The 20,646-nt window shown below is 51.0% G+C and overlaps 1 protein-coding gene and 1 long non-coding RNA gene across 3 annotated transcripts in view; one reads left to right on the top strand and one right to left on the bottom strand.

Moving 5' to 3' along the window:
• Pepd (peptidase D) overlaps positions 1-17,002 on the bottom strand; it is a 119,109-nt gene extending 102,107 nt beyond the window's left edge. The window contains exons 1-4 of one of the 2 annotated variants that reach the window (XM_063252573.1): positions 16,862-17,002; positions 10,047-10,230; positions 7,265-7,392; positions 40-103 (exon numbers count right to left, since the gene is read on the bottom strand). In XM_063252573.1, coding sequence (XP_063108643.1) covers positions 40-103; positions 7,265-7,392; positions 10,047-10,230; positions 16,862-16,878 — 393 coding nt within the window. In that variant the 5' untranslated portion in view covers positions 16,879-17,002. The remainder of the gene's footprint in view (positions 1-39; positions 104-7,264; positions 7,393-10,046; positions 10,231-16,861) is intronic. The other variant, XM_003467207.5, reaches the window with a different exon arrangement.
• Positions 17,003-17,005: 3 nt separating this feature from the next.
• On the top strand, positions 17,006-19,804 carry LOC134476842 (uncharacterized). Its single transcript, XR_010048607.1, has 2 exons — positions 17,006-17,347; positions 19,571-19,804. It is a non-coding gene; the product is annotated as an uncharacterized LOC134476842 (long non-coding RNA).
• Positions 19,805-20,646: the final 842 nt, after the last annotated feature.

Raw genomic sequence — 20,646 nt, 5'->3', positions numbered from 1 at the left:
CCCAGCGCTGCTCAGAGGGGGGAGGTGTCAGCCACTTACCTCATCTGTGTACTGGACATCATCCACAGCATATTTGTTCTTGAAGTGCTCCTTGGAATGGATCCTCAAAAGGAAGCACAAGGAATGCCAAGGTCAAGGCTTGATATGGGCACCATCCTGCCCACCAATCACAAGTCCCACAGCCCCATGTCCTTCCCTATCACAGCTGGCACCTAACACCCTGTTGGATCTGTCCAGCATAGACACAAAATCAAAGTACACTGGGACAGGTACATTGACTCACTCCTGCTTCCCTTGGCAATCTCCCAGCAGCTGGCTTCCATTCTTCTGCACCCCTGACAGATGCAGACGATGCTCCTTGCACCTACCATTTGCCTCTATACCACAGAGTTCAAGGGCAGCAGCCAATGGGCCCCATCCTTTGTGGCACAAAACAAGCTGCCCCTCCCCCCATATTGAATGGGATCTTTTTAAAAGGAAGATAACAAACTAACAGTATCAGTATTAATGTGATTAGAAAAACTCAAGCTTACTCATTAAACGTGAAAAACCAGCCAAGGAGAAGGGACAAGAGAGAATGAGGTTGGTGGGACCCTAGGACCCACAGTTACACTGGGCAGACCTCCAGCTAGGGACCAGCATGCCACCATCCCCATCCCCGGGCTCCCAGTCAGCAGATGAGTCAATGTCACTGCTGGTAACAGAAGTTACATACGGAGGAACACACTGACTGTATGGGAACAGGCTGTCACCAGCTAAGGAGAAGAGAGACTGTCACCAACCAAGTCCAATGACGCATGTACACACCATCCTGTGCACTCCCACACTTGGCTTCCACATGATCACAAAGGGGCACTATCCCCATCTTCTCCCCACCCCCAGAATGCCTGTGGTCTCATTTGTCATCTGCAGGTGTCACATCCCACAGGGCCTAGAGAGAGCACAGCAGATGGTTTTTAGATTCTGCTTCCTGGGCCCTTGATGGGTGTGTAGATGAGAGGGGTTCCTGGGAAGCCGCAGGTTAAATAAAGAAGGGAGAGAGAGAGCTTTGGGACTTGGGGCACAAGAGTGGGCTGTGGAACCAGCAGCAGAAAGCTCATAGCCATGTGAAGCAAGCTGGACCAGGTAGAAAACTCATCTCAGGCCAAGAACTCAGTTCTCTGGAATCAGTCACTCACTGAAGCCCACAGTGCCCTTTTGAGTTTCCTCCCTTTCTGCCTCTCTGAAGTGATCACTAGGTATCAAGCTCCTACTGTTAATTAAGTTTGCGCAATTCAATCACATTAACTTCCACATGTGAGACAGGACTCAAAAGTTAAGTGGCAAAGGTCTGATAGCTCCATTAGCACAGTTGTAAGTAGTTAAGGGTAAAAACAGATGACAAATACCACGCCTGCATTTTGGAGCTCCCTGCTTAAGGGCTGGCTTACGGGGAGCTTTCATACCCTCCAGCTGGTGAGCTATGACACTCTTGGCACTGAATGGGCCCTGATACTTACCACAGAAGCAAGAGGCAGAAAAGCAAGAGGCAGGGTCATTACCAAAAGGCTTTTCTAGATGTGTCCTCCCCCCATCCACTCTGGCTGTCTACCTCCATGCAGAGAGGTGCCTACACCCTCAGCAAGTCCCCAAATCCAGCTCTGATCCATGTCACTTCATCATCTCCAGTTGTAACAGGTGTGGAAAGCAAACTCCCACAAGATACAGTAAGTACCAAAGATCTGATTTTGAGATCAGGTCCCTTCGCCCCCCACAGAGGGTATGCTGGCCATTATGTAGCTGACTGGCCACCTCCACTTCTATGGAAGCCTGAAACCTCCCAGCTTTCCCATCTTGCTAAGGGAAGCCACCAGGAAATGTCTCCCTTCTCCTCCTGCCTGTTAAGTCTTGTTTGTTAGATCACAGTTAAGATGTCAGAGGTCTTGGGAAGTCTCCAGCAGTGACCCAAAGTCAAGGGCTCAACAATTTGAAAAGGTGGCAGCAAAAGGGGAGGTGAATACAGGGAGGCTGTGATCTGTGGGTGGTCCCAGAGCTGTGTGCTCACCTGGTCACTTCTCATGGTGGTCACAGCCACGCAAGTGAACATGGGAGCCAAGGTGGGGCAAGCTTGCTGCTCTGCCCAAATCGAGACATGGGCTCAAGCTGTGCCCCCTCAGGTGGCCCTTGCCCTTCTCAGTGAGGTCAAGGACACAGGATGGCTAGAGTGCAAGCTGGGCTTCAAGGGCCACAAAGTACTCCCTAGCCATAGATCTGGCTCTCAACAGGAATAACCATCTGACAGATAAAATCTGAAGGGCTGTATCTTGTCTGCACTGTGCATTTCATTCTTTTTTAAAGGGCAGAGATAATTAAGTTTGAATAGTACTTATTTTTCATATTTTGGGGTTAATTATAGGAAAAATCATTTAAATGTCACCCAAAGGGATATATACTCCAAACTGCTGCTTTAAACCAGCCCTAGAAGGCTTGGTGATCATGACTTGGATCATGTCCACATTAGCCCTGCCAAGCTGGCAGGCAGGGTCTCTGGGTGGCTCTAAACCCACCAAGGGCCAGGATGGCAGGAGAGGAAGTAGCCACTTGGAGTGTCTACACTCCACCTCATCTGGAGTCTGGAATCCAGCAAGCACAGCTTATGTGAGGCTCTACCATTTGGAAGACAGAATAAAAAGAACCAGACCAGGAGAGAATGGGTCAAAAAGAAAGCTCACCCATTCTGGACTTTCTCCCTTTAGGGACAGCTTTGATAAGAGAGAGAAGTCTCCTAACCGCACAGGATATTGTCTTCCTGAGAGGGTCTGTGTTCAGAGACACTGGTTAGAGAAGGCCTGCTCTGCCAACAGCTGGACCCAGGCATGAGTTCAAGTTCAGAGTCAGAACCGATCCCTGTACACGCAGCACCAACACCCTGCGCGAGGCTTCATGTGGGAAGGAGACATGAAATTAATGCCCCCTGATGCAGGTGGGATGGAGCCTTCTAGAAAATGAAATTTCAAAGAGCAAGTCTTGGTGGCTGGCTGACCACCTGCATACAGTTAATGAATAAGTAACAGGGCCAAATTTCAGCAGTCACCATCAATTTTCAGCAGCCAGAGCCTGCCTTCAGTTCCAAACAATGCCGCTGCTTTTCATTCCCTTCACAGCAGAACATGGTGGCGCTTGCTCTGGAGTGGAAGTCAGCAACCACTTCAAGATGTCATTAGGTTGTCAAAGAAAACCAGCCCTCTCCTGAGAAAGGCAGGCACCTGATCCTAGAGACCTCGTCTGTGGTTAAGTGGCAGCCCTTCCTTCAAGATGCTCAGGTTCAGACAGACTCACCAGAGGGACAGCGAGGTAATAAAGACAGGCCATCCCCATGTATACCCCACATTGGTCCCCTCGATTAAGGGGCCAGGCCAGAACCTCAGTTCTCAGCCAGCAGATATTCACTTCCTATACCTTCTGGGTGGCTTGCACTGAGCAGGCCAAATAACATTTTCTTGCAAACCTAGGCCAGGCACACTGGTCAGGCATGGGCGCCGACTACAGCCAAGCTGCAGAGGTTCTGGGAGGGTTTCCTCCTCAGCCCCAGATCTATGTGCACTGAAGCTGCCCAAGGCATTGAGTCACAGGCAATTTCCTACCTGCTTTGAGGACCCCAGATACCCGGCAGTGAAAACTGGCTAAGCTTGATTCTGATGGGATATGATGGAAAGTACTCTGACATCCAAAAGGCGTCACATTTTTATGAACAAAGACTCCAAATAAAATTGAATTAGAAGCTACCACGCTCCAAAAAGGGCCTGGGATGAGAACAGGCCAGCACCAAGCTGCCAATGGTCCCCTGAGTGTCTGCGACACTGACAGCTGGCCAGTTTGTACAGGAAGCAGAGGATCCTGCAGACGGGGGCGTTATTTCCCTGGGGTGATTTTGGATTGCAGTATCTGCCAGATGGATTTTCAAAAGCCATCAGATACAGACTCAGAAGGAAGCTGAGGAGCTGAAGGTCAAGTGTTCAGTCTGGTGGGTTTTGACTGCAAAGGCCAGGTAATCCCATCAGCCTCACTCCCGGTACCCTATTGATCATGAGAGTGGAAGCAACTTCACACATCAGATCTGGCCACCCCCCAACTGGAGCCCAAACAACTAGCCCCTTTGTCCCTGCTCCATTATAACTGTGCCTTCTCTCTCGAAGTCTCAGGACAGGGGACTTGGAGAAGGTCATCCCAGAGCAGAGAAAGGGAAAGGGCTGCTGGGAATAGCTGCAGCAGGCTGCCAAGGCTGCAGAAGGCAAGGGTCCATCGAGACTGTGGGGCCAGACCCTCCCTCAGGGTGCAAGTCCAGCTTGCTGGGTGTGCACACAGAGCCTTTTCCACTAGACAGACCAATCCTGCAGACCGCTTGCACCCTCAATGCCACCCAAGCCTGTTTATCTGCACAACAAAATGAGCTGGCAAGGCAAAGCAGGGGCAGACGAAAGGAAAACTTTTAACGGCCTCTCTGGAACCCAGCTGTGGCCAAGGCACAGCATATTATTCCTGTATCAGTGAAGAGTACACTCCAGAAAAACCAACTGCTAACAGCCAGTCTTTGACTGATCAGGTCCTGGGTTTTCAACTCTCATGGTGGAACAGTGCCATTTGGCTCCACAGATGGTGGGTGTAGGAAGACTTTTGCTCAGGGTTAGCCACTAGATGGCCAAGTTGTGAGGCGGCCCTTCCTCCCACAGCTCCACAGAATGTCCACTCTCAACCCACAGGTAGGCACTCTGATTTCTAGCTAGAATCAGCTCTCTATAAAAGAAAATAGAAGAGAAGATGAACTCAAGATCCCTCTACCTCTCTACCCCACCTGCAGGGTGGGGGTTGAGGGTTGGGAGGGGAGTATACTGATATCCTGATCAAACTCTCCCTGAAGCTGTGTTCCTCCACCACTGTTCAATCTCCACAGCTCACAGTTATAGACATCTGCTGTGACTCTTGGACTAGCTCTCTGAGCAGTAAAACATCACACCAAGCTCTGAGCCAGACGGCTGAGCCACAGGGAGGTGCTGAGGGCAACCAGCTCAAAACTGTAGGTGCCATGCATAGCCAAAGGCCATTGAGCACAGCGCCCCAGTTACTGTATTCCTAAGACAAGCCACTCACAGCAAGGCCAAAGCCCCAACTTAGCTCATGTAACCTCATCAAAGTGGAGAAAGGATTCTGTTACAGACACCAAATCTAAATTCTTCATCAAGGTTGTTCCAATTACTAGGGCTACCTGGACACTTGGTGGAGGGAAAACCATTTCTCATGGTCACGGACTCTCAAGATCAGGAACCCAGAGTCCAGAGTCTAGACAGTTGAGCTAAGCTCTGTTCCATGACATCTAGGCCCTGAGCAGAAAGACCTGGAGGCTGCCCTTGGACCTAGTGGTGGTTCAATAGAGCTTGAGGCCGGTGCTAGCCACCAGTCGGGGCTTCCTCATGGTGGAACAGCTGGTTCCAAGGTGATTCACTCCCAGGGAGAACCAGGAGGAAGCCATAGTATACCCTACAGTCTGGCCTCAGAAGTCACACAGCAACATTGTCACAGCCATGCACTGATGTCCTGACCACAGTCAAGCAAGAAGGAAAGCAATTTCCACTTTTGATAGCCATTGTCCAAAATCACTGCTGTGGCCACTTCTGAACTTTGGGGTCTGGCCCAACTTCATTGCCACCTCATGGTAGTATCACAAATGTCACCATTCCCCAGTGACCACAACTATAATGACAGCCCCAGTGGTGTCTCACCAGCAGTCACTGTTGTTTCACAGGAAGGAACTGGAGCCTTATCCAGTGACTGGCCCACTCATGAGCACAGTGACCTCCCCATGGAGGCCACACTGCAACTAGGGCCCAGTCTGGTCATACCACCATGCTGAAAGAGTGATTCTTCTTTAAAACATGACAGCCATGGATAGAATAAAGGTCAACAATAAAGGAAAAAAGGAGGGCAAGGCAGTGTCAGGTGAGGCCTCTCAGTGGTAGCCCAGCCATCCCTCCCAAGGCTAGCAAGATGGTATGTGCCCACTTCTTGCTCTGCCTCCTGAGGGCCACACTTAGGAAACATCTCCCAGGAGAAGCAAGAGCCCACCTCTCTTCTGCTGCCAATTCTGCCTAAAACAGAGTCTTCCCAGCAGAGCTGAAGGCCCGGGGCTAAGCCAGGATTTTGCCCACTGGCCTTAGAGCAAAACTGATGTCCACCTGTGGGCTTAGACCCTGCACCCTGAGATCCCCAACAACAAGCTGGGCCCAACAACGGATGTTGTAGCCTTGTGCTGATGTGACCTGAGAGGAAGGGCAGGAAGGGTTAGCAGGTAAAGCAGAGGAAGTCTGGGCAAGCTCTACAGGGCTCTGGCCCTCTGAAAAGAGACTGGAGTCCCTGCAACAGCCGGGTGCCTTGTCATTCAAACCAACTACAGATTCACCAGCCCACCTGGTAATGAGCCTTCTGGGGCTCCAGGCAGCGAAGGCTGCAATTTATACATTAGCTCAGAATAATCACTCTCTAGGCAGAAATGACAGACTGGAAGGTGGGGAGCATTTAGCAGGATCCTCTGATCACCTCAAACATCGCTGGTTAAGTACAGCTGCTGCCTCAGCGCTAATGAGTGGGCAGGAATGGCCCCTGGCTCCCAGAAGGGCCCAAACTGGTGGGATGGGGGGTGGGGCAGGCCCACCCTGTGGACCTACACCTGTCACAAAGCACAATCCAAAGCCTCCAGCCTATCTCACAGACAGGCTCATTTGTGCCACACAGGTATGATGTAACCTCCTGCACACGAGTGGCTCATTTCCAACAGGACCCCCCAAGACTGCTCTCACTAACTCCAGCCCCTAACAACATCTGTTGTTGGGCCCAGCTTGTTGTTGGGGATCTCAGGGTGCAGAGTCTAAGCCCACTGGTGGACATCAGTTTTGCTCTGAGGCCACTTGGCAAAATTCTGACTTAGCCCCAGGCCTAACCCCAGCCATGTGTTCACCAAGGACACATGTGGGCCCACTCCACCCAAGGCCAAGAGGAAGTGACCAGTTTCTGGGCTCAGGCATTTTAGCTGAACTGAAAACTCCAATTACAAGCTCAGCATACTATGCCTCCAATCTGTGCTCCTTCCCCACTGAGGCGCTGGCAAAGGCCCTGACCACAAGCCCCTCCTTTCTGCCTCTGTGCTCCCAGCCCCCAACAGGCAAGGGCCTGCACTCCCACCCCCATCCGGCCACCCCAGCCTGCCAGTAACAATGCAGGGACCGCTCCTTACTTGCCCATCCAGGTGGCATAGCTGTCAGGAAGCCTGGGGATAAATAGGGTTGACGTGCCCGTATCAACATCAATGGTGCCGTAGAAGCCTGACTCAAGGACACCAAATGCCCAGTGGAAGAAGGACTCCTGTGGGGGAACAAGGAGGCTCGTCACCGGTGAGCAACCATGAGGCTCAAGAGGGAGGCGAGCAGCAACTTGAGTGCTTCCCTTCCAGAGAAGGGCCTGGGCCCTCTTACCCTCAGAAACTGACCCCCAGTCCCACACAGTCCTTCCACCTCTATACTCGGCTTCCAGCTCCAGCTCTAGGCTGCCCGTCTTGCCCTGTCAGCTTGGCAGGGCTGGCTTGGTGGCTACTCTGACTCTCCCTCCAGGCCTCTCTGATGATGGGAATTTTGCATGCATGCCCCAGCCCTCCCACATCCACATCCCCCAGACTCAGGCCTGGACTCCCTGGGACACAGCAGCCCAAAGCACCACAGCTCTGGTTCAACTTACTTTTATATTTGTTACTTTATTATTTTATTTATTACTTTATTTTATTACTTTTATATTTATTTATTTTGTGATACCAAGATTCAAACTCAGTACCTTGCACTTGCCAGGCAGGCACTTGTGCTGCTGAATTCTATCCCTGACCCTCCAGCTTGATTTCTACAACAAAATGGATTAGCCTATTTAGGACTGTTTATTTCCCCCTTCTACCCCAGGGCAGCTGAGAATGTCACTGAGCTGAACACAACAGCTGGGTATGAAGTGGAGGAGCTTGCTGGGATCAACCTGGCATACATCAGGGAGGCCATGGCTGAATTTGGGAAATTAGTTGCTTTTGTTGTTTGCAGTGCTGGGGACTGAACCAAACTGGGTATCCATCCACACTGGGTTTTGTACCGAGCTATATTCATAGCCATGTGTCATGGTTTATGTCGGTGGCCCCCAGGCCTCATGTGTTTACATTATGCATTTGTGATTGGTTCACTGTCTAGCACTTGGATTGATGCTGTCAGTGCTATACCCACATAGGGGTGGTGCCAACATACAATGTAATGGGAGGAAGAAGGTGTGTCTCTTGGTACTTTCCGCCTTGCTGTTTGCAGCCACCATGGTCCTGCCATGTCACCCTGCCTTGGAGCCAACTGAGTATGGATTAAAACCTCCAAAAACTGTAAGAAATAAACCTTTCCTTTCCCAACTTTGGTCATCAGGTATTTTGTGTCAGCGATGAGTAAAAAGTAACTAAGACATCATGCTTTTGTTTTTTTTTTTGTCTTTTTCTTTTTTATCGGTACCAGGGATCGAACTCACGACTGCCTGCTTGCAAGGCAGGTGCTTATGCCGCTGAGCTAAATCCCCAGCCCCATCATGCTTTTGTTTATTTATTTATTTATTTATTTATTTATGTACTGGGGATTGAACGCACAACTGCACGCTTGCAAGGCAAGCATTTATGCCTCTGAGCTAAATCCCCAGCCCCTTATTTTTTATCTTGAGACAGGTTTCATTAAGTTGCTCAGGTTGGGCTTAAATGTATGCTCCTCGTGCCGTGGCCTCCCAGAGTACTGGAATTATAACAGGCTTACAGTACCAAGCCCAGTTAGCAAATTGGTTTCTAACAAGAATACATAAACCTCAAGAAGTGGCAAGACTAGTCAGGGAAAACTTTAGCACCAGCAGCCAGGGTGTGCAGACACAAAGCTACAAGAACAATGGGGCAGAGGGAAGGAGCCCTTCAAGCTGGAGCTTTCCATACAAAACCCTTTGCACTCACTCTTGGCAGCAATCTCAGCCTATCTGTGCCCTCCCTACTGTGATGGCCAGGATTTAGCTAAAGTCGAAGTCTCACCACTTCCTCTCTACATTACACTCTCCTTTCCACTCTCCCATCTAACCACTGATATAGACACTAGTCAGCCACATCCCCTGGACGACCCCTCCCCCCAAGGCGTTCTGAAGCTCCCACTAAGGTCAGCCACAGCTCTGGGCATGGAGGTAGGAAGAAAAAGCATTTATCATGGAGTCAGAAAATGGGATTCTAACCCCAGTTCCATCTCTCAGAAGGCTGTCTCCCCTCTGAGCCTCAGTTTTCTCACCTACAAAGTAAATGCAATACTAGGATCAATTGGAATAGGCCCAGTTCCAGGCCGCCCTGGTGTCCTGGGCAAGTGCCCTTGTTTCTGGGGACTAAGCATTCCCACTGATTCTCAGCCAAGGCCTCCACATCCAGCCTTTGGTCTAGAATCTCAAGGAGCTCCTGGACCACTTCCCAAGGGAGGAAACTGAGCCCAAGGGGGATTACAAGGGTCAGCACTGGCCAAGCCGGGATGAGGGCCGGACTTCGACTCCTGCTCAGATAATCAGCCCAGTCCCATGCCTCCTCACAGTCTTCCTCACTGCGAGCAGACTCTGGTCCAAGGAACTCATCCCTATCTGCACCCTGACCGTCTGCTATTCCCTGGTTATTGTACCACCACTACTATACCTTCCGACTGTCTGAATTTACCCTGACCTTCAGGGCCCATGCTGAATGTTTTCTTGTCCATGAAGCGTTGCTGACCTGCTCCCCAGGAATCACCTTTCTGTTCCTTGACCTAAGACAGCTGAACTTGTCTGGAGACAGATCTGTCCCAAACTGTTGCTGAGGCTCACTAACGCCACTGAGTATGAGCTGCCTGGTCCCCTGCTGCCTCCATGGGACCCTTCCAGGATCCTTGAGAGACATCCACTGCCTGATACCTCCAGGTGCTGGAGACAGACAGGCCAATGGGAGCCCAGGAGCAGCTCACCTGGCGGAAGATGATTGAGGTGTCCGTGCAGTAGCGCTGCGTCTCCTCGCCACCCTGCAGTACCACCACCGAACCAGCCTGCACAGCGGTGTTCTTTCGAAGACGTTCACACAGGCGTTGCCTGTTCAGGGCAAAGAGGGCCAGTGGCACCTGCAAAGTCTCATTTCCCAGGGAAAAGGAAGGACTGCAAAGACAAGAGCACATCCGCCCAGGTAGGTCTGTTAGCACTTCCACGTGTGTGCACCACCCATGGTCTGGGCCCCCTGGGGGACTCCCACTCACACATGGCAAGGTGGCCAGAGGTTCACCTGCTTGTGATTCACTGCGCTGTGGGACAACTACAGGGGCTTGTCATCCACTTTCTTCCCTGCCGTGTCCCTGAGTACTTGGTCTAATATCAGAATGAAGAACAGCTCGATCTGCTCTGCTGAGGGACAGGGGAGGCCCATGGAGGTTAGAGACGCCACTCAACTGTCATCCTCTAGGAGCTGGCTGTCTGCATAGAGCTTTCCAGGAGGCGGAGCTGACCAGAAACACAAGATCTGACCCTGGCTCACACCACGCATCCTGCATTCTGTCCCCTCTCCTACAAGTCACTGACCTCACAGCCTGGGTTGTTCCCACCCCTCAAAAATATCACCCCTACACAGAAAGAAAGAGAGAGAGAGAAAAACGGAGACAGAGACAGAGACAGAGACAGCCCTGAGCTGAGTGACTAAGGGAGGACAACGGAAAGATGGCCCTGTGAATAGCAATCTCAGGGTGCACATCTAGAGGACAGCACGGATAGCCTCGCCTATGGCTGGGAGAATACTGACCTGGGAGGATAGGAAACGCCCCTCTATAGGCACCTACACCCTCTGGCATCCCTGGTCCCTGAGAAGACATGTCGAATACCACTCCCCAAACTCCCCATCTGAACCCAACTGAGGCTTCTCTGTCATCTCTGCGGGGCCTGTCCCACTCCCGTAACTAAAGTGGACACTGGTCCAGAAGAAACTACCTTCTCCCCAGGGGCAGTCTCAGAAACCAGACACACAGAAACCTCAACGCCTCGGCCCGACAGTCCAGGTGGTCCCCCACTATCAGTCCTCTGCATGTCTAGCCCCTCCCACAGCTTCCCTCCCTCTCCTTCTCTCAGACATGCACACACATACACACGTGCACACCCCATGCTGCTGAATCTGTCCTGGGCCCCAGTCCTTACTCAGCCTCTCTGCCCATAACACTGGGGGCTACTCTGTGCTGAACTGGCCCAACACCAGCTCCTCCACCCTTAGGCTCCCTCCTTTCTGGCACCCCAGGCCTGTGTCCTGAGACTTTCCCTCACCAGGCTCCCTCCTTCAGCACCGCTGAGCCCTATCCATGCCTCACTTGATATCACCCCCCTCAGATTCACAGACTCCCTGGTTCCCTGACACCACTTCTCAGATCTGTCACTTGAGACTCAGTGGGCACAACACAAACCCAAACCTATTTCTTTGTGCCACCAGAAAGGCACCTCTACCATGATGGCTGTTCTAGCTATCTATGTGTTGTATGTTCGTTGACTCTCCCCTCCCTCTATTTTCAGCAAGCCCTACTCAACCCCCAAATCTGACCCCTTTCCCCAGAATGGCCAGTTGCCCCACCTCTCACCTGGACAATTTCAAGAAACCCTCAGGTGTTCTCTGGGTCTCAAGCTCCCTGCCCTCTCTGGCTTCCTCATGCAACTTACTTCCCAGCCCGTCCATGCTGAGGGGCCAGGCCTCCTTTATGTTCCTTGGGTTCCTCCACTGTAGAATGGGCATTCTCTACCTTCCCTAGACACGGAGAGAGCTCTGGCATTAGCTGCTGTTGCCTGAGGGCAATGTTCTTCTTGAAGGTGTCCTTACAGGGTTCATCCGGCTCATACTCCACACACACCTCCGGAAAAATGCCCCCTTCCTCCCAGAGCAGCTTTTCGTGGGCATCCAGCTCTCCTCACTTCTTAGCTCCCAACTCTCCTCATGTCTCTCTAGAGTGCTCATCACTTTTTAACTTAGTTGTTATTTGGTTTCTGTTTCTTCAGGCAAAATTTAAGTTCCACGAAGACAAGGCAAAAGCAGGTTTAGATATCTGTTTGACTGACCCAAGGAAAGATGGAAGAGCAGTCCCTGCAAGCCAGTTGGAAGGCAAAGTGTGAAGTCAGGAACTGGCCAGGGGACAGAGCATGGAGCCCAAGGAGGGTAGGGACAGCCTAGAGCTGGTACAGAGAGCTCTACCTGGGCACTGCAGTAACACCTTCCCTCAAGCACCACAGGCATGAAGCAGCCCTCACGTGCCTCACATGGGACCCTCGATCTAGGATCTGGATCTCAGAGCAGACAAACGAGCACATCTTGGCCCCATATAGCACCCATCTAAGGACAGTCTTTCCTGGCTTTCCTCTGTCAACCTGCAATTTTCTCTTCCTGCTGTTGTGCAGACCCTCTGCACTGGACCACATCTCTGGCCAGGCCACCCTGGGCCACAGTGCAGCCCTCCCTGAGATCTTCAGCAGCTAGTTTCTGTCCTGTTTTTCCTCAGGTTCCCCAGCCATGCACTAAATTCTCATCTGTCACTCTTGAGTGAATGCCTAGATTGAGACCAGATCCCTAGTGAAATGATACGTTCATCTTTCAACTAAATGTAGCGCCTTCTCACTGATGCTGTGGTCTCTATCCTCTCAGTTGGGCCTGCTTGGGTCACTGCTGCATCCTGTGCCCCACCCCATGTTCGACACACAGCAAGCCCTCAATAAGCATCTGCTGATTAAACAACTGTCTCAGTCAGCACATGGACCACACTCCCAGCTGTGCAGATCAGAAGATTCAGCATCAGCACCAAGGTGATGGCCCCTGCTGGCCAGGAAGGATGGAGAGGTCAAGAACACCTCACATGACAGGGAGAATCTCGCTTTCCTTTCATGGGCATGTGCCCTTCCTTCTCCCAGAAGAATAAGCAGATTGTTGGGTGGGCACAAGTGACCCGAGTTTCCTCTAAGCCAGGGCTGCTTATCTGGCATACTAACCACAAGGATCAAAGGGCAGCAAGAACTTGGGGACAGTCTTGGAAACATGATAGTCCCTAGCTTGGCCCTGAGAGCAGGAACTGAAAGTGCAACTGCCAGCAGCCATGCCCAGGGATCCCCCAAGGCCTCCCTAACCCTTTCGCCTCATGGAGTGGTGGCTGGTCTCTGGACACTCCATCAGCACTGAGGCCCCAGCCCCCCGAGAGTACCACTGGCTAAAATGCCTAATCTGAGTCACCTCATCTAACCAGCCACCCTCTTTAAGTACAGCAAATGCCGCCTCTGCCTGGCCCATAGCTGCATACCTGGAAGGTTCTCAGAAGGGCATGCCACTTCGTGTCCACGGCTTCCCGAGAGGTCTAAATCCCTTAGAGTATCCAGACTGGGGTCTTCTGGACCTTATTATGTATAAGGGATATGAACACCTATCAATTGGGGTATCTGCGGACTCCTTGGACACTGAGGCGTGACAATACTTACTCCTAATGAAGGACTCAGGCAGAACACAGCCCACCTGTCGTATGCACTGGGCCTGAGATGGGCAGCTCACCAGATAAAACAATGTCCTGCAGCCATTCATTTATTACAGGACATGCCAAATCAAGGCTTATGGAGACATGACCTTTGATTGCTCACAGCATAAACCAAGCCCCCAGAAGACAGTCAGACCCAGAACCAAGGCAGGTGATTTCTACCTACAAATTCAGCAAAAGTAGCACTGTAAAAGATAACACCTCCAACTGGTTTTTGCTGGCACGTTTGTTAACTGGCTCCCAGAATTTAAAAGGTACAATGGACCCTTGACTTACAAACTCAATTTATTTGCAAAGGCTGGTTGTAACTCAAGTTGGTTGTAAGTCAAGACTATTTTTTTTCCATAAGAAATCATGAAAATACTCATGTGTTCCAAACCTCTCAAAGCTAACTGTAATTAATCTTTTCACAATTAAAAAAGGTTGATTATTTAATGTGCATAGTTTTCCAGAAACACCAATATTTTTCCTAGTGTATTCACCAAAAAGTTATAAAATGTGCCTAGTTTACCAGAAACAACAATTTCAGACTGGACTCACCATTCAGATTGACATCTTTGGCTTGCAAGAAGGGAGAATGAAATGAAAGGTGGTTATGTTTGGACGAATCCCTTCCATAAGAACATCAGGAGTCTGACTCTCTGGTATCCTTTCTCTCCTTGAGAGAGTCTGTAGTTCACTAGGACCTATTTTGGGCTCACTATGTCTCAACTTTTTCATCGTCTAAGGTTCTCTGTTCATGTCTTTTCTTTAGCTTTTCCAACATCATGAGTCAGTGTCCCTTACCCCACCTCTATTTTTCTTCAGGACTGAGGAGCCAATATACACTGGGACCAAGACGGGGTTGGATAGTCAGGATCAGGCTTGGGGAAGAGCCAGCCTGGCTCCCACAGACCCACTCCACAGACCCACAGACCCACCCACTCCTAAAACCCAAACTCTTATCCCCAAGTGCAGCATGACACCTTTGTTCAGCAGCCCAAGGTTCACATCAGGGTGAGACGGGCTTTTAGCCAAGAACCTGACTCCTTCAGACACTTTCTCTCCAGAAAAATGCTGACTCTGACCTGGAGCACAGTCCAACAGGTGTACACACAGGGCAGCTCACCTGCTTCTTGCTAGTTTAGCAACAGCTCCCCGAAAAACACCTGGGTTAAGAATTAGAGCTAGGCATTCCTATTCATCCTTGGAAGCTTGTCCCCCTTCCCACCCACACCTTGTTTCCTCAGTCACTAAGGGTTACCCAGGAAAGCAGGCCAGGATTTACAGCAATTGCCTCTTTCATTCATTCATATGACACCATTTCACCAAGCACCAATCACACACTGCCTCCCCTGACCCTCACTCTGGTAGACTCCTATACGCAACCAAAGCCAGCTCCCTGGGAGCCCACCACTAGGACTAGAATGTTCAGTATGCATGACACACTGTGAGCGCTGTGCTAGGGGCCTTTGCTGGGAACATACTCAAACCTCCTCCCAGTAAGGAAGCCACTGGGCTCTGGCTTATGCTCAGGCTCTAAGTCTCTGAGGGAAGCTCTGTACCAGCCTGGGGTGGCTTTTCCCAAGGAAGCCTGGGACAGCTGTGGAAGCACCCCATACCTGTCAGGTTTCCCAATCAATATGGCAGCTCTCCAAAATCTCCACCTCACCCAGCCTGTGTGATGACCCAGAGAACCAGCTCTTCTGTAAGAGCCCTCAGCTCGGCTCCAAATCACCAACTTGATCTTTATACGTCAGGGAAAGAGCCCACTTTAGACCATCCTGGGGCTCTGAACCAAGTGCAGCCCCTGAAACTTCCTGTGACTGCCTGGTCAGTTGAGATAGAAAGGTAACAGACTTACACCAGATACCAACCCCATGCCCATTTCTCACTCTGCTCCTTAAGACAGGACCACAGGTTGGGTTCATAGCTCTCATTCTGACACCCCTGCCAGCCAACTGGAACTTTGCACAGTTCTCTATCTGAAATGTGTCTCATTGCTTAAGGTCTAGCAAATACCATCGAGGGAATGAAGACTTCCACACTTTTGCTGTGACCTTAGAGCCTATGTCCGTCCCCCTTTGGCACACCAAAACCAGAGGCAGACAGACAGACGACAGAGATTCATGTGTCCATCTTCCTCTGTGGTCTGGGAACATCTATGGGTAGGCCCAACGCTGTTTCTGGAGGTGCCCAATAAATATTTGATTTGCACATTCAAAGTTCTCCCAATCCTGAGGACCAACTGAGAGCCTACTTTGCTGCATTCTGCCACACCGCCTAAAGACCACCAGTTTTTCCATCCTGATTTCAGTTCCTAACCTGATACTGGAGTGCTCCTCTCTCCTATTCCTACCTTTCCTGGTGCCCTGTAGACCACACCAACACTCCTTTCCACTAAACTTGGTCCAAAGGAGCACGCACTTTCAAAAAGCAGAGCCAAGAAGATTAAGTCTTCTAGACCTTCAGGACAAAATCTGCCACACCCTCTAGGGCAGGGATGTCCTTCTCTCTTTCCTATCTCCGGGACGGTCTGAATTCTCAATCTTTATCCCTTGACCTTTGCTCGCTCGGATGTTTCCTCATTTGGGATATTCTCCCCAGCACTTGGATGAGTCCATGGTCTACAGTCCTTCCTCCCATACGGACGATCCACCATTCTTTCATTCCCCGATACAGTATTATGGGGCACCTACTGTGTGCAAAGCTCTGCGCTAGTAAGCCCCTGCCCTTTCCTTCTAAATGAGAGAGAAAACAAGTACAAATGAATATACTTCATAGTTTCCCGGGTAGTAAAGGCTACAAAAGGTGTGTAGTTAGGGAAGGCTTCTCTCAGGAGCTGACATTCGGGTCCTAGTAGGAACTGGGAAAGAGATTCCACTACCATCTCAAACACTGCAGCCTCTAGGGAAACGCCTGGGGGTCTGGTACCCGGGGGTGGCCACTTTTCTGTTGGAGGGGCGTAGCAATGCACACGCATGCCCACCTGAGCTCCTGCCTTGGACACTGGAGCCGTCACAAGCTCACTGGTGAGGCCAGAGCGCTAGGGGAGCCCTCAGGCGCCAGTGGGCGGAGGGGAGGTTTGAGCTCCAGCACTGGCCGGGGCTTGGAGCGCGCACCTCGCCGCTCAGCGTTCTGGAAGTAGCGAGCTGCCCTCAGCCACACAGAAAGCCCAGCCCGGGCCGGGGGCCTCAGACCCACTGTCCAGTCAGGGACGCAAAGCCCCTTCTCCACGCAGGCGGGCAAGAGCGCCAGAGAACAGCACTCACCGCTCAGAGGACGCCATGTTCGCGGGCAAGAAGTCACGTGAAGTGCAGCGTCTGCTGAAGCCGACCCACCTTCCACTGTAGGGGGCGGGGCTAGACGGGGGCGTGCTGGGGCGGGGCCAGGAACGTCTGCCCCGCCCCCCCAGCCCCGGCTCCGCCAGACCTCGCAAAGCGGAGCTTGGAGAGGCAGAGAAGCTCATTGCTAAAAGCCCCAGCTCAGGGGAAGTGAGGAGGGAGCGGTGTCCCACGCCTTTTCGAGAAGGGTGGGAGTGTCCTAAGGTAGTGGACAGCTTGACTCTGGTCAACTCTGGACCTGGCATCCCAGCCCACCCGCGGGAAGAACACAGCAATAAAGAAACCATGAGAGAGGAGAGGAGGTAGACTCTAACCCAAGCCAGGGCTTGAGAAAAGGCTGGGGCAATTGGAGGAACCCACTGAAACCTTAGCGTCCGGGAGAGGGATTGTAGGGAATGAGATGCAGCCCCACAGGTAAGTAAAGGCCAAAGCCTATCTGGAATTGTGTCTGGTCAGATCTTTTCCGAGCCCTCTCAAATGCATAATGTAGAAGAACATGGAGGGAGGAGACCAGAGACAAGGTCTGGGGTGGGGTTCTGGAGAGCTTGCTTCCTTACCCGGGTGAGCTGATGTTAGTTCAGGACTCTACAGAGGAGAAAGAATCAGGGGCGAAAAATGCTGCCCTTCCTACTGCCAACAGGTTAGGACATTTACCAAAACCAGACAAATGCTTTGCCAATGTTAGCTCATAGAAGGCGCCCAGAAGCCCTGAAAGGTAAGAACTATCCTTAATTCCATTGCACAGATGAGGAAACTGAGGCCCAAAGGAGTGACATACCATATCTCACACAGGTCTAGGTATCCTTGAGACCTTGGAACTTCCCATGATTAGCAGTTCCACATTCAGCCAGAGACTAACTCCCTAATGAGGACACTTTTTAAAATAACAAAGGGTGCACAGAAAGCTATTAATGCCACTTTGCAGAAAGAAAACCTGCAGAAAGAAAACCCAGATAATCACAGCCTTCCCTAGCACCACTTCTTATGGTATAAAATGTGTCAAAATTAAGCAACTGCCACTTCTGAGTGCTCATTAATATGAAAAAGAGGTAATTGCCCCAAATATTTACAAAATAATAGAGGCAGTTGAATGGAACACTCTTGTCTGTGGGCAGGAATAAGGAGGCCCTCCTGGTTGCCCAGCCCCATCTGGACAATGGGCCTCTTAGGCAAGGCCTGCCCTGCTGGTAGCTCGGACAGCCTGGCACTCCTCACCCCAATTCTCCCTTCCACTTCAGAGGCTCCTCGCATAGGCCTGCTCCTCCACTCTCATCCCCTCTCTCCATCAAAGACTCAGGCAAGGCTTCTCCTCCACCTCCCCACTCCTAGTCCCAACCCCCAGCCCTCAGGATTCCCCACCAGAGATGTACCAGGACTTCCTCCTCCCTCTCTTTTGCTGCCTGTCAGAAGCTCTGGCAGGGGCTCTGGGAGAAGCGGCTCATGGTGTGGGAGAAGATTACATAGTTACTCATGCAGGGCAGACCCAGGACACTGCTGGGAGCCGGGAGGCAATTGGGGAAAGATTGATTTTAGAGAGTCGGAATGGGAGTGTGTAAATCAGCTGAGAGAAAGTGCCAGGCAGCACATTCATGCCTCACACAGCAGAGCATCATTGTTGACTCTGAGGTCCCAGGCTCCGCATGAAACAGTCTGCCCTCATGATGGCTGAGAGGTGGCTGGAGGTGTCTGTGCTCATGAACATCATTACTTCATCCTAGGACAACTCCTTTGTCTCTGTGACACTATGTCAGGCTGCTCTGCTCATCCCCTCTTGTAGCTCCACGAACGCTGTTGATGTCTAGCTGTCTGGAGATGGCAAGACAGCCAGCCTTTGACTCATGAGCCACCCTTGAGCCATTCAGGGGTGCCCCTAGAAGAGCCAGGATGTGGGCCCCATTCCTCTCCTGCTATATGTTGAAGATGCTGTTCTCCTGCAAAGTCTGTGTGACCACACTGGAGGTAGCCTAGAAACTGTCTGTGACCTAAGCTGCAGAACTGTGGCCCACGCCTCCCGGCTCCCAGCAGTGTCCCAGCAGTGTTCCATCACGCTATGATGGAACATGCCATATGAGTCTCCATCCCAGGGCTCTGGGGGAAACTCAGTAGTGGTAGAACATGTGCTTAACATGCAAGAGTCCTGGGTTCAATTCCCAGCACCAGGGAAAAAAGGGGATCTCTACCAGCCTCTTAATAGTAAAGCCCCACACCAGGTGGCATTTGAATTTCTGTGGTTATTTGTTTGTTTTTACTGAGAATAGAAAACTGGGCAGAGAAAACCAGTGCCAAATAGACTGGAAAAAAAAAAAAATGAGTGTGTGTGTGATAGGTGGCAGGGAAATGTATTCCTACAGAGCCTCTTCCTGGATGGGAAACAGAGGGGTGTGACAGGCATGACATGCCCAGGTGGCTGTCTTTCCATCACCACTGATTGGCAGATTCCTGCCTCCAGCCTTTGTGAGGTCAGCAGCTGTGGCAGCTGCAGCTATCCCAGTCTTGAGACCAACAGGGTCTGCGCTGTCCTCTAGGGCCACACCCTGTCTGTCACCATCAGCCCCCAGAGGAGCCTCCATATTATGCCTTACTCCTCCTTTGCTCCCTCCCCACTGCCAACCCACTTGGGCTTCTATCTTCCTGCAGAAAAGAAGCTGGCAGCAGCTGAGGGGCTTTCCCCAAGAAGCCCTCGTCACCACCTCAGATGAAGTGGTCCCTGCTGGGTGCTCTGCCAGGGTCTATGAGGCAATTCAAGATGAGAAATGGAACAGTGGCTTTGCAAAGGCAAATCATTCCAGCAGCACCTTCGAAACACTGGCGGAAACAAGCTCTTTTTGTGTGTGTGAAAATGGGAAATATATTGTTTTTTACTGCTTGGAAGACTGTTTTCTCATCCTCAAATCACAAGCTGTTTTCTTCCAGCGAGACTTATAAATACATCCAATTATCGACATTCAATATAGGAAATAAAGTTCTGAAATTGTTTTCTTCCATACACATGGAGTAGGGCCGCCGCATCGCACAGGTGATAATTACTTTTACTTCTCAAGAGTCTCAACAGTGCAGAGGGGCTGGCAGCTCCACCTTTTATTGCTTTCACCTTTATTACATTGCCCACGTTGCACTGGGCTATTCATTGACCTAACTTTATTACCCCATTCCAAGATCTTGATAAAAATGAATTAAATTCCTAATTTCAAATGTATGAGTGCCAAGTCCCAGAGCAGGAGGATCTGGTTCTACAGCTTGTGCACTAGAGAGAAACTCCCTGATGAGGGACAGTCTCTGACCCTCTGTCCCAGCTCTGGGCCTCAGAGCATCTCAGAAAGGACAGTGGGTCTCTGCTGACATTCATAACTGACCCGCTCAGGGACACCAATCAAGGTGACATTTTAAGAACGATGACCTCAGTCCAGCATAAAATCACCTAAGACTGTATCCCTGGAAGCCACTATCAAGACTGGGTCACCTATATCTCTTCCCTTTCCTGCTGGTATTGCTGCTGACCTCACGTTGTCTCCTTTTTCTTATTAAAACTTTGTGTTTCCTTTGAACTCTTCTCTCACAGTCCTTCCACAGCTCCTCTGTGTGACTGTAAAGCCCCCTGATACCTGGCTCCCTATCTGCAGTCTCTGCCCATTCTGAGCCCCTAGCTCATCAATCTGGCTATCTCTAGCAGAAGAGAGCTGCATTGGAAGGGTGTCACGTAACAAAGTTAGAAG

This window comes from Cavia porcellus, unplaced genomic scaffold (genome assembly GCF_034190915.1).
Source record: "Cavia porcellus strain 051 isolate PalLab524CR breed Dunkin Hartley unplaced genomic scaffold, mCavPor4.1 scaffold_7, whole genome shotgun sequence".
NCBI lineage: Eukaryota > Metazoa > Chordata > Mammalia > Rodentia > Caviidae > Cavia > Cavia porcellus.
This window is presented reverse-complemented; position numbering and strand designations above follow the sequence as displayed.